The 14,595-nt window shown below is 37.1% G+C and overlaps 1 protein-coding gene across 1 annotated transcript in view; it reads left to right on the top strand.

The window, feature by feature from the left end:
• LOC134650327 (5'-3' exoribonuclease 1) overlaps window positions 1-12,579 on the top strand; it is a 42,242-nt gene extending 29,663 nt beyond the window's left edge. The window contains exons 25-34 of the mRNA XM_063505288.1: window positions 962-1,114; window positions 2,803-2,878; window positions 3,195-3,272; window positions 4,171-4,241; window positions 4,363-4,395; window positions 4,867-4,978; window positions 6,204-6,500; window positions 8,028-8,131; window positions 10,871-10,967; window positions 12,396-12,579. Of these exons, the coding sequence (XP_063361358.1) occupies window positions 962-1,114; window positions 2,803-2,878; window positions 3,195-3,272; window positions 4,171-4,241; window positions 4,363-4,395; window positions 4,867-4,978; window positions 6,204-6,500; window positions 8,028-8,131; window positions 10,871-10,967; window positions 12,396-12,485 (1,111 nt within the window). The 3' untranslated portion in view covers window positions 12,486-12,579. The remainder of the gene's footprint in view (window positions 1-961; window positions 1,115-2,802; window positions 2,879-3,194; window positions 3,273-4,170; window positions 4,242-4,362; window positions 4,396-4,866; window positions 4,979-6,203; window positions 6,501-8,027; window positions 8,132-10,870; window positions 10,968-12,395) is intronic.
• Window positions 12,580-14,595: the final 2,016 nt, after the last annotated feature.

Raw genomic sequence — 14,595 nt, 5'->3', positions numbered from 1 at the left:
ACCGCCGTGTACCAGCCGCCACAGTCTAACACCGTGCGATTGGCTGACAAGTTGAACGCTGAACCGACTTACCAAGTCATGTTTGACGATCCCTTCCCGGGTGCCTCGCCTGAAGAGCTGTTTGAAGAGCATAGGTTCTATAGGTAAGATATTTTGAGTTTTACTATTGTAGCTTTAAGGTTCTTTTTTTGTGGAACCGGGTCCTTATTGAGCCGAAGGCAGCGTCACCGCCGTGTACCAGCCGCCACAGTCTAACACCGTGCGATTGGCTGACAAGTTGAACGCTGAACCGACTTATCAAGTGATGTTTGATGATCCTTTCCCGGGTGCCTCGCCTGAAGAGCTGTTTGAAGAGCATAGGTTCTATAGGTAAGATATTTCGAGCTTTAGTATTATAGCTTTAAGGTTCTTTTTTTGTGGAACCGGGTCCTTATTGAGCCAATGTCAGCATCATCGCCGTGTACCAGCCGCCACAGTCTAACACCGTGCGGTTGGCTGACAAGTTGAACGCTGAACCAACTTATCAAGTGATGTTTGATGATCCTTTTCCGGGTGCCTCGCCTGAAGAGCTGTTTGAAGAGCATAGGTTCTATAGGTAAGTTATTTGCTTTACTCTTGTAGTGTTAAGGTTACTTTTCCTAAATATTGCGTGAATTTTTGGAAAATCTTTCTCTGTATGTATTCGAGGCCGAGTATAGGCTGTTGCTTACGATAATACGTAAGGTATTTAGAGCTTCCTTATTATCGATAGTGTAACTCGATCAGAGACTTTTATTCATCTAGTGCAGAAAATTCGGACAATCGCCACGCGACTTTATCAAGAACGACTTAAGTTTAATACCTACCTAAGATCCTAGGGATAGTTATGTATATGACTATGTATTAACAGTATAACTGTTTGGCATAGGTACCTAGAGCTGTAAACTTATACTTGTGTTTATTTAAATAATGTCTTCCACAGGATGTTGCCAACAAACATGTTGAACATATCATACGGGCGCAAACTGAGGAACACAGTGACCGTCGCCGGCGCGCACGAGACGCAGAGCACTAACAAAACGCCCAATCTGCTGCGGAGAGATGACGGACACAACTCCGCGTTCGCTAGCTACAGGTATGATCACAGACAAGACATCCTCTAGCACTGACAATGCAACCTCTAGACTGAGCTTAGGCCAATTCTTTCATGAAACCGTTGCTGCCAAAAATACGGGGGTGCGGGGGGACGAGGTGAGCGAATCCCGTGCCGTGATTGGTCCGTTCAAAGACTCGGACCAATCACGGCACGGGATTGACTCGAAGATGGAGTAACGCTACCGTATGTGTGGCAGAGGGGGGTAGCGCGACTATGCTATGTCTAGAGGTTGGATTGTCTGTGTCCTCTAGACTGAGCATAGTAACGCTACCCCCTCTGCCACTCATACGGTAGTTTTACTCCATCTTCGAGTCAATCCCGTGCCGTGATTGGTCCGTGTCTTTGAACGGACCAATCACGGCACGGGATTCGCTCACCTCGTCCCCCCGCACCCCCGTATTTTTGGCAGCATCGGTTTCATGAAATAATTGCTCTAAACTCAGTCTAGAGGATTCCTAGTCTATGGGTATGAACCATTGCTGCGAGACGGGCATACCGTGGAGGGTTTAGGCGGTATTTGGCCCCTTGGCCACGAGTCCGACATATGTCATTTTGATATGTCATTTGTTCAATATTGCATTGTCATGTACATAATAAGGTGTTACAATTTAAGAGGCCAGTTCATGACACCCTGTAAGGGCACACAATAGACTACTTATACTACGCTACTTATACTTGTACTTATATTTACAGTTATATATCCGTTATATATATTACAGTACCGTACAGTTATATATATCCGTCCTAGTTCCCCGGCTAGGCGGAATGCCTAAATGCATTGCTCCACGTAAAAGAAAAAAAAACAACGGGTTGCACTCCGGGAGTGCCGGCAGAAGTGAAAACTCAATGACATTGTAACAGTCGATCAGGTCACGTGTCCGTCTTACGAATTTTCAATCTGTCGAATCTGTCGGTCACGTGACCTGTCGCGAGTTTAACATTTTTTCCCCACCTCAAAAAATGCACAGCGCCGCTAAAGAAGTTTTCACTTCAAAAAGGTATGAACTTATTTACTGAGTCACGTTCGCCGGTGGGATCTGCGGCGAAGACTGTACCGCCAAATCTTAAGGTTTAAATTCAATTGGCAGTTACTGATGGCATTTTTGCCCAAGCTGAAGCTGAGATATTCGCTAACGCTCGGTCAATAATTGAATGAATGAATGAAATTAATTTATTCCAGAAATATTCCATATGTGATTAAAATATCTAAAAAGATACGATCTAGAAAGATATGACAAAAAAGATTAGAAATTAAAAAGTGGCAATACTGTAGTGTCGTCCCTTTTTTCTTAGATTGATTTGAAAGGGACGACATGTAGTATTGCCACTTTTTAATTTCTACTCTTTTTTGCCAGACTAGCTTCATATTCAACGTGGTACTTACATCAACCACTGAAAGTGGGGTGGGGTACTCGTTGTATAGGTCATACTGAGCCACTTTTACTATGGGACCAACTTCGAAATTGCGATAAGAAAATTGACACTCCCATACAAGATATCAACATCAGCCAGCCAAAATGTATGGGAGAGTCAATTTTTTTTGCGATTTCGTGGTTGGTCCCTTAGTAAAAGTTGCTCAGTTAACCTATAAGTCCGTTAATAACTGTCAAATAAATATTGGTTCTTACGTTGCGCCGACTATAGGCTAATCATGCTTTATTTTACAGTCCCACAAGAGATCAAAAGACTCCAGTAAGTGAAACCCGAAACAATACCGCAAGTGCTTCCACAGATAATTCACAAGTAAGTCCACTTGATTATAATTTTACATTAATTTAACCTTTTCGACACCGTGTCAAACACAAAAGCTGTCACTCAGACGCCACGTCACCCAAGTGTCAAAACTGAAATTGGACTTTATGCATATGCACCTAGGTCTATGTTGCTCTGTGTCATGACTGATTAATCCGTCTGGCGTTGGACCTGCGGTGCTTATATATCGGTCATTGGCGTCCAAAAGGTTAATATTCATCAGTAATAGACAAATTAATCAGTATAATATTAACTATTAAATATTGTACAAAATAAGTAAGCAATTTAATTTAAATGTGCTTTTTAGGACAATGCTACACAGCTTCTAAGGAGTCTGCTTAACATTAGTCAAGGAGAAACAGATTCTAATAAAAAATCTGCCAAGGTTAGTGATATTAGTATTTTTAGATGAGTAAGGCACTTGCACCATCCCACTAACCCGGGGCTAAGCGGTTAAACCGTTAACCCAGTGTTAAATTGTACTGGTAATCATGGTAACTCCAGGTTTAACCGGATAACCCAGGGTTAGTGGAATGGTGCAAGTGGCGCTAAGCCTCTCATTGTTATACAAATACAATACAAATACAAATATCTTTATTCAATAATAAAGGACACATAGTTGCTTACATTTATATTCAGAACTATAATTATAGTTTGGATTAGTAACCTTAGTCATTAAGTACAAGAAATAATGTCATAGTTACCATGTAGGCACGGCACAGTTAAGTGACCAATCCCAGTCCCTAAGTCGTTAGAATAAGGTACACAATTGGTCGGTCAACTGCACTGTTTAGGTAATATGACTATAAAAATAATATATTTATTTGTAACGTTTTATGAATGAAGTAAGCTACATCTGTTCCCCGTACTAGTATTAAACTGTATCACGGTGGAAACAGGATTCGCCATCCTCTGTTTTCAATATGTAAACAATCATTAAACAACATCATTTATACTTATTAGTTAAGTTAAATGTTACCCGTACACATGGGTCGCGTGACAAAAAACCGCATTCCGATGTTAGTTGCAGTAAGTGTAAACATGTAGTATATGCAAAAGAAACACATTGTTCTTAAATTACTTAAGTATATGTAAGGATTCTTTATAGAATCGTTTTAATTTTTAAAAACATAGTTATTTGTTAGTATTTATTTCAGTTATCTATATCTACAGGTATATATATATGTTATACACAACTACTGTTCATAATGTAGCATCCGTTGAATACAATTTTTATTAGACCAAGGTTTCATAAAGTTTACATATAAACATTATTATTTTAGAACGCACGAGATCAAAATCAGAGTTGGCGATCGAAAAACGACAACCAACAACAACAACAGCAACCAAACAGGTAAAATATTCCTTGTATTTTGTACTATTCTGCCTACACTGTCTATTTAAGTACATATATGTCGTATAGTGTTTATCGTATAAACATATAATGCAATACTAGTATTCATTATTGCATGCAGCCAAACTAGCGAATTTTGGAAATTATTTACCAGGTAAGAATACGGCTTTGACAAAAATTAACACTATTCATAAAACTTTAAATGTTGTCTCTTTCTAACAAATACAACTATTAACATGACGGATAAGGAAAAGCGATTATCAACGGTATTTTAGATTGGGCAGACGTCCCTAAGGCATAATGATGTCAGAAATTATACAAAATTGAACCCTATCACTTTAAAACAAAGTTCAAAATCATGTGAGAAATATATTCCCTCTGCCTTATGCTTATTAACGGCATCAGGCGTGTCTCACTCCGCGATTTCGTCGCTTTGCTACAGGTAGCTAAAAGTACATCCGTTCGGCCCCAATTTTGGGGAAAGCCATAAGCCGCGCGTGGCGCTGTCGCCACCTAGCGGCCATATCTGTACTGATCGAAACAGACGCGTTTCTCTAAGCGTGAGTCTTCTGTACTTAGTACTATTATTTATTCTGTGACAGCATTTGAATTTCTCTCAATATAGGTCTCAACAACAGCAGCCTCAGACTCAAAACTGGCGCAAAGAGCAGAACGGCACATACAACAGGGCGCCCCCACCCCAAGTGTATCAGGAGTGGACTAACAGGTCTTTTAAGGTAATATACCATCTTTCACACTGTTTAGTGACTATTAGTAAACCTTGTTGCAAAGGCATACGGTTGCTGTTAGTATGTAATAATACTAAAGAAACGGTTTTCTGAAGCTTCAAAGTAGATTCCAACAACCAGCCATGTTAAGTCAGTATGGACACAAAACGGTCCCTTATACTGCACCTTCTGTCTGTTGTTTAACAGCGATGAGTCTTAAAAAGTTGTTACGACTACAATTAAAAATAGCTCGTGTAATGTTCTAAAGAAATCCGTATGCCGGATGATTTGTGGGCTAATAACAACCAATTGGGTCCCGCATCAAACCCGGGGTCGCGGCAAACCTCAACGACAATGGCTAGATGACCTTGACGCCTTTGATAGGAACTGGTGGGAGACAGTTCAAGGTCGGGATTCGTGGAAAGACTGGAAAAGGAAAAGCTCAGCAGTGGGACACTCCAGGCTCATATAAATAAAATAAAAATGTTCTACAACTATTGTAATTAAAAATACAAATTTACAGGTGTTTCGCTTCGTTAAACTGCTTGGAAGTTTTGTAAGACGTATTTTCAAATGAATCTGACGATTTCAGGTACACGAGTGTATTGAAATCAACTCATCAGTTTCATTATCATAATTAAAATGAATATAAAATAAAATAAACAGTTTTTAAATTTGCATGGCAACATATAAAACGGAAAAAATAGTATATGCATGGATTAGAAATCACATTTTTTACAAGCATAGAATTAAAGAAGCATTTTATTTACATAGAATCGCGTTTGCTTAGTTATAACTTTTCACAATTATTCAACACTTATTAATTATATTATTCTCAACGTGATTATAACTTTTCAAGACAGATACCGTTATCATAGCTTAATATCACACTCTGTTTGTAGTTCTGAATCTTTTTAATACTGTATAAAAAGGAAAATTGGGACCAACCGTCGTCATAATTATCTTGATTTACTTTTTAAGGCTGATTTAGACGGCGCGCGAACTCGTATGCGATTTTAGTTACATTGCGGACTGTTGGTTACGTCCAATTCAACCGACCGATCAAAACCCGCAATGTAATGAAACTCGCATCGTCTAATTGAGCCCTTAATCGCTATTTATACTGCCACTTTGTCCTTACCTGAAGTTAAATACAATCTCAATCAATTATAACAAACTTTTTTTTATTAGGTTACAGTGAGGATTCGAATTGTCAACATTATTATTTATGCAGAACCAACCACCAGTGCCTCCGTATCCGACGTTCGGGCAACCCTTCCAAGGGCCGGGGCCGAACCAGGTCCCGTTTCCCGCGTTCAACAACGCGCACTTCCAACGCAACCACAACGCTATGCGACAGCACCCGCAGAACCAGCCGCATCCGCAGAATCAGCATCCACATCCGCAGCAGCACCCGCAGAATCAGCATCCACATCCGCAGCAGCATCCGCAGAATCAGCATCCACATCCGCAGTTCCCGCAACATCTGCCCAGCGTCGATGGAGTGGCGTTGGCGCCCAGTTGGAACAAGGTCAGTGCTCGATCGCATTAGGTACACGCAACGTGATGGGGTTAAAAACTAATAATTATCGGCACAGGGGTGTTATCGGGTTTCGAGGTATGCTCCAAAGAGAATACCTCGAAACCCGATAACACCCCTGTGCCCCCTGCTCCGTAGGACGGTCCACGGCAGCAACTCACCTGTCCCTAGATTATGCAAGGTAGTAAATAGCTGTAGCCATATAATGGATATACACTTTGACTCTGCGTATCACTTTAAAAAATCTGTTCGGGCCTGCTTAGCAAAAATAATAGTATAAGTTAGTGATATCCACTCAATGTAATAATGTCTGCCCCCTTTATTAGTTTAATGCCTGCATTATTATTGTAAACGGTATGTTAAGTATATGTAATTTTAGTACCTTAGTCAATGCAAGTGGTGTTTACCTATAAGTAATTGTTACGCTTAGCATAATTACTCAAAACGTTTGTTGTTGTACTTTATATAGTGTAAACTATTGTTGGTGAACCAATAAATAAATATATATATTTAAAAAAAATTGCTCACCTTAGATTGCTCTATAGGGAAAGGGTAGCGAGTGACGGATTATTTTTGTTAATCTATGATGGAGTGGCTCAAATAATGTTTTTCTTTAGATTTTTGAGGCACCTCTCAAATATAGCCCAAATGTAGAAAAACTACTTTCTAACGTTATACAGTGGTGGTGGTTTATGACTTATGAGAAACAATTCAACATCAATTATTAAAAAAAATCAAGTAATACTATAGTATTTTCGTATACAAAAGATCTTGTAAACAAAAACGGCGCTTATCTGTATTACACAATACATATGTCTATTACACTGATTTAAACTTTCACGATTCTTACACATTATTAAATTGTACAACGGGACTTAATTGCGTTTTTCTACTCCAGCACTTAAATGTGTCAATTAAATGACTGACAGTGATATCTAAAGCAATGTCATTTGAATGCTTTGTCTATAGGCTCATAAGATGACTGCTAGCAGTCATCTTATGAGTATAATACAACTGCTTTTTTTTTTTAAGATACAAGTTCCGATCATCTTGATTGAAAGAGGTATGTTTTCATTTACAATAATAACTCTTTTTTTTTTTTTTAAATAATAACTCTTTTTTTTTTAAATAATAACTCAATTTTTTTTAAATAATAACTCTTTTTTTTTAAATAATAACTCTTTTTTTTTAATAATAACTTTTTTTTTTTTTTTTTTTGCTGCAGCTGTCATAGAAAAAGTAATGTATGCAACAGCTCATAATTGGTTCTTAAAATTCTCGGGTCTTTTTTTACAAAACTCGACTACGTCTCGTTTTGTAACTTCGACCCTTGAATTTTAAGAACCCTTATTATATCACTGTTGCATAAACTACTATTTTAAGATTTACCTCCGACATTTCGAGGACGGCGTTGTCCCCGTGGTCTCGGAGAAGACCACGATACGCGATTAAGTCCCGTTGTACAATTTAATAACATATGTCTATTATTATGTGAGGGAAATTTATTGTTTATTCCAGAATCCACCACAGAACCAAGTGCAGTCCGCGCCCACGCATAATGTCCCCAACAACACCGAGAAACCCAACCCATTTGTACCGCTGCAAGTACAGACCAGCCAACGGTAAGTTATCCTTATATTCAGACAAAATTGTTAGATCAAGAAATAGCTGTAGCCATATAGGTATTTGCCTGCTGGTGAGAATGGATGATTTACATCGTCGCTATAATTACTCAACCTCATATCTGCAACAATCATTTGATGGAAATGTCGATTTTCTTTCATTCGGAATACGGGTGTTTTTGTCATCAAATGAGTGTTGCAGATACGAGGTTGAGTAAGTATAGCGGCGACATTTTCGAAACATGGAATAAGAACACATTTGGCAAGACTACCTGAGACTAAGGCGCCCAGTTTTTTTTTTAACTCAACAGTTGTATTTTTTTAACAAACTCGACAGTTTTTTTGGTGAATGCGTAAAGGGGCCCACAGATTACCAGTTCGCCGGACGATATCAGCCTGTCAGTTAAACTCTAAAAGTGACAGTTCCTAACAACTGACAGGCTAATATCGACCGGCGAACTGGTAATCCGTGGGCCCCTTTAAATATCCACTGATTTTGAATGGGAAACTAATACTAATGAAACAAATATTCGACCGTTTGTTGTTAAACAAGTTGTTATGATGACATGACCATTTATCTATGATTATTCCATTACGTCAGAGCAGTTATTAAAATGCACATTTTCAACTTTATGACCCAGACCTAAAGCAGTTGTTTGATCAAGTCACTCACTTCTCCAGTAATCTGAAGTACCCGTGCTGTAAACTACTTGTAATTAACATACACTTAAAATCAATCTAGTTTTATCAGGAACTTATCTTATGAATTAACAATAGGGTAATTCGCCAGTAACTGGCCACCTGTTGGTAACTGGCCACCCTAAACTAAAAATGAATTCTATTCACATATAAACACAATTCATTTTAGTTTAGTATAAGGTGTCTAGTTATTAAAGGCTGGCCAGTTATTGAAATATACTAAGATGAATTCTTTAACCTTTTGAACGCCAAACACCTATAATTGCGCCCGCCGGGGCCTTGGCGTGTCAGTGACGTTTTTTTGACTCCTTAGAAAACTTTGAATATGTTATCTATAAAAAGGGACCTTATTGTCGATGGCGCTTACGCCATTATTAACGATGCTCCGATATAAATACAATGCCGCGCGATGCTGTGCGGCGTAAGCGCCATCGACAATAAGGTCCCTTTTCATAGATAATGCCCCATATATTCTTGTGCATTAAGTATTTGTATTACTGTCCAAACTTGACTTAAGACAGACTAGTGATCCTATGTATATTATAATAGTACATTATTGTCGAGGTTCGGAAGTAGCTACTTGCTGGCTGAGGATTCGTTTTAAACGGACGACCTTGGGAGTCCGTTTAATTGAATCCGAAGCCAGCAAGTAGCCTTCCAACCGAGTCATATATAGTGCTTTTCTCAAAAATGGTGCAAGAAATAGAAATATTTTACGGAAGCAACGTTCTAATTTTCAAATAAAAAAGTAGTACCATTAAAAAGATTTGCTTGCCGCCTTAAAAAAAAAAGAAGTGTATTATTCTGCTGAAAATACGCCAACCTATTTGAGACACCTAAATTAGTCGCGGTACCAACATTAAGCCTGTAACAGACTATCGCACCGCACCGCGACCTTGGAGCGTCGCACCCATAAGTAAGAGCGAGAAAGAGATATCTGTTTCTCGCTCTCACTTATGAGTGCGACGCTCCAAGGTCGCGGTGCGGTGCGATAGTCTGTTACAGGCTTTATAATAATAAATGCTGACAATCATCTGTTTGGCTGTTTAAGGGACCTATGCCTTCATTTGATATGGCCATTTAAAGTTTTAAAAAGTTTGGAACTCGTTAAATAATGGAATTTGTATGCAACATTGCAGTCCCGAAATCAAGACTGCAATGTTTTTAACTTTTTAATTTTTTGAATGACCATAAACTACGCACTTCGCGACCTATTTTTTAACCGGCAACGTCGACTTTGCCGTCCATTTTTGAGAAATAGTACATTATTGTCGAGGTTCGGAAGTAGCTACTTGCAGGCTGAGGATTCGTTTTAAACGGACGACCTTGGGAGTCCGTTTAATTGAATCCGAAGCCAGCAAGTAGCCTTCCAGCCGAGTCATATATAGTGCTTTTCTCAAAAATGGTGCAAGAAATAGAAATATTTTACAGAACTTACAGAAGCAACGTTCTAATTTTCACAGAAATAAATACAAGCATTAAAAAAATTTGCTTGCCGCCTTTAAAAAAAAAAGAAGTGTATTTTTCTGCTGAAAATACGCCAACCTATTTGAGACACCTAAATAGTCGCGGTACCACCATTAAGCCTGTAACAGACTATCGCACCGCACCGCGACCTTGGAGCGTCGCACCCATAAGTGAGAGCGAGAAAGAGATATCTGTTTCACCCATAAGTGAGAGGGAGAAAGAGATATCTGTTTCTTGCTCTCACTTATGGGTGCGACGCTCCAAGGTCGCGGTGCGGTGCGATAGTCTGTTATAGGCTTTATAATAATAAGTGCTGATCATCTGTTTGGCTGTTTAAGGGACCTATGCCTTCATTTGATATGGCCATTTAAAGTTTTAAAAAGTTTGGAACTCGTTAAATAATGGAATTTGTATGCGACATTGCAGTCCCGAAATCGAGACTGCAATGTTTTTAACTTTTTAATTTTTTGAATGACCATAAACTACGCACTTCGCGACCTATTTTTTAACCGGCAACGTCGACTTTGCCGTCCATTTTTGAGAAAATATACAAACATGCTTAATATTGTACAGGCGAGTGCACAACCCACCCGGGCCGCAACGGCGCGGCGCCGAGGGCTTACCGGCGCCGCAGCCCGTGCCTGTGCAGGGACACTCATCCTCACATTCGGTAATTATTCTTCACTGTTTCTCTATTTACCCAACGGAGTAAACTTTGCGTTTCTATACAGGTTGGCCCATTTAGATCGGTCAGTATGGGAAAGTCTGAAACTACAGTGAAACCTGGATAAGTGAGACTTCAAGGGACGAGCAGATTTGTCTCACTTAAAGAGGTATTTCACTTACCCAGGCTCTCAGTTAGCCAGGTACAAATAAATGTCTGTCTCATTTACAGAGGGTCCCATTAATAGAGGTGAGAATAGAGGATATATTTCAGTTATAGAGGTGGTTAATAAGGTATTTTGTAATTATCTTTAAAAATAAATAAGGTAAAATAATCCTTGTCCCTAAATATTTTTTAAGTCTGTTTAAATATTTCTTTAAATTTATTTTGAATGATTCTCCAAAGGATAGATTTTTTCAATTAAATTTGATACGGACTTCATTGCGTCTTAGAAATGTATTAAATGAAAATCTGTTTATTCGTGTTACTTATCAAAGCTTTCGTTTCGATAGTTTTAACTACATAAAGTAACTAAATGAAATTTGAAGTCGTTTAGATTAGACACAATTAAGCAAATGCGGAATTTGTGCATAGACTAAGAGTTAGTAAGAATACGGAAATTGATCAATAAAGTCCAAGTTTGAGAGGTCATAGATTGACGTTATCTCAGATATAGAGGTCAAAATATAGTCTCAGTAATAGAGGTAAAATACACTCTCTGTCTCACTTATAGAGGTAAATGTGACTATAAAATCACAACAGCTAATCCCAGTTATAGAGGTTCGTTTTTTCTCACTAACAGAGGTAATTCAGTGCTAAAGTGTCGGGACCGCACCATGAGTCCCAGCTATAGAGGTTTCTCACTTATCCAGGTCCCACTTAACCAGGTTTCACTGTATAAGACATACGAAGATCTGTTCTTAAGAACCATGTCATCGATTTTAATAACAAGAAAAACTGCATTCATATATTTAAAAAACCTGTACTCAAAATAATAAAAATAAGGCGGTGGTCATTTCGAACACTTACTAAAATAAATTAAAGAATATGAAAACAATGCATTTTATTCATTTTAGACATAATGTTTCATAGTAAATTTTACTGCTTAAGACTTACACAATCGATATCTAAATAGAAATAGTTTTAGTTTTATTTTTCAAAACGTCCTGGTTCGATTCCTGAGCTGAGTACAGGTTTTTTTTTTAATGTAAGAATGCAGTTTTTCTTGTTATTAAAATCGATGACATGGTTCCTAAGAGCAGATCTTCGTATGTCTTATAGTTTCAGACTTTCCCATACTGACCGATCTAAATGGGCCACCCTGTATAACCTATCAAACTATACATTTTTTTATTAAATTACGATGGCACAGGCAAAAATGAATAGGTCTTCGAATGTTATACATAATATATTATTATATTTTCGTTTATGCAGACGTTCAGGCAGCAAGATGACTCGTCCAAGCGACCACAAAGAAAGAAAAAGCCGAGAGTTGCCGCCAACCTCCCCTTTCAAATGGATTAATTAAATATTATAATGTTGCCAATCTTGTACATACACTACATAGTTAAATGAATCAGAATCAATGTTAACAGTTTATGTATAAGTCATCAACTAAACCATCCTTTTCAATGGTATAGTTATTGACCACATAGTAATTGGCTTGTTTCTTTCTGGTTTGTTAAGTGGCTAATTACTATGGAGGGGGCCAATAACTATAGCAGTCACCCTAGTAGACAATAAACATCTTTTCTTTTCAAATTGAGCGAATAATCCACAAAAAATCTTTCCGTATATGTACGTAAACTCAGAATGGTGTAAGAGCTGCTATAAATATAGTTTTACTACTACTACTATTGTACATAGTGTATATATTGATATGAATGACTATGTATATGTTGCAGTGGTACGCGAGATAACAATTTTTGTGATCGTATAGGTAACTTTGTCTAAACGAATGGTAGATGATGTCCATTAAAATGACGGACCAAAAATGGACTTTAATTACTTGTAAAAAGATCTAAATTTGTTAGTTCTTATAACTTTCAACAGTTTTAGTACATACAATTATCGCGACCTTGTTGAAATATTGACGAATAATACAATATATTTGACATTGCAGAAATATCGTGCTATGATAATTGATAAATTATTTTCTTACTTCTTAACTTTAGGCGACTGAGCTTTAATACATGTTCATATATTTTTATTATTTTATATCGTTCGTGTTTTAACTAAGACGCCTAACGCGTAGGGAAATGACAAATATTTTGGGACTTTACCCCATGATTTGTGATAATAGGTACAATTACAAGTTCAGTGCTCTGTGTATGGCAAACATAGTTTATCGTAAACCTTGCAGCAAAGCATACTTTGTATTACAGTTTCGGTCGTAAATATGTATATTTTTTTTTTGTATGTATATACAGGGTGCTTCGTGTAACAGGAGCAATAAATTAAATTAAAGGCTGTACTCCTCAAACTGACCAACATTTGTTCAGCAACTTTTAAAAAATATGAATCCTTTAGACTTCCTCCTTTTCATACAAAATAAATATTGCCTTCAATGTACGCTGACATCAGTGTGTTTGACGTTGCTTGTCACAGTTGTCACGCTTTAAACATGACAAAATTTGCAATACATTGCGTCTTAGAATAAACTTTAAGTATAATAAAAATCAAAACATGAGTTATTTTTAAAAGTTGCTGAACAAAATATGTTGGTCAGTTTGAGGCGTACAGCCTACAGTTTAATTTATTGCTCCTGTTACAGGAAACACCCTGTATGTTTATTACCGTAAAGTGTGCTTAAGCGTTATTGTGGCAGCTGAACCACATCTTCGCCTGCCTCATGATAAATGTGAGAAAAAGTTAAACTGAAGAATAAACTTTTAACCGCACGATTCAGGTTTTAAACAAAAGCAGAAACGCAGTCACATTAGTCACGTTTACAAAACAAAAATAGTTTTGTTTATTAGCTTATTATTACGCTAATTTTAATCACCCTAGTCAAATTTAATTAATAATGATAAAAAATATAAATCTACTTAATGATGACGATTTATGATTCTCAAATACATTTCAATCAAATTATAATTTATAAAAATAGCAAAATAAAACTGGCATCGTGCGGTTGTGGTTAATTATTGAGAGTATTCTTTATTTTTATACAATTTATGTTATTAATAGTTATTTCTATTAAAGTACAAAACACAATAATAATTTATGCTCAATTTCTTGAGTGTGTTAAATGTTGTGTATAAATGTAATAGGTATTCTGTCTGTCAAGTTTAAACTAAGTGTTCTCCCATCGCTCTGAAATGAAATCTCGATGTTATCAAATATACATGCAAACTGTTTCATTGACCGTTTTCTTAAAAGAAAAGACAACATAATAAATGTGGAATTCTGAATTTGTGTTTTATATTTAAATAATTTATTTCTTTAATAAGTTTGTATCATACCATTTTCGTAAGTACAGGAAAAATACCGAAGTAAGGTATAGGTACATATTTATATATTTTTGGCAGTGTTTCCATGAAATTGGTGTAAAATTTTAATTTCAGAGACAATAACTTATGAATAAATATTAAGATGTTGTTTCTATTTATGCATTCGTTTTGGTAAGTGTAAC

This window comes from Cydia amplana, chromosome 8 (assembly GCF_948474715.1).
Source record: "Cydia amplana chromosome 8, ilCydAmpl1.1, whole genome shotgun sequence".
NCBI lineage: Eukaryota > Metazoa > Arthropoda > Insecta > Lepidoptera > Tortricidae > Cydia > Cydia amplana.
The sequence above is the reverse complement of the archived record's forward strand: the minus strand, read 5'-3'. Positions and strand labels throughout refer to the sequence as shown.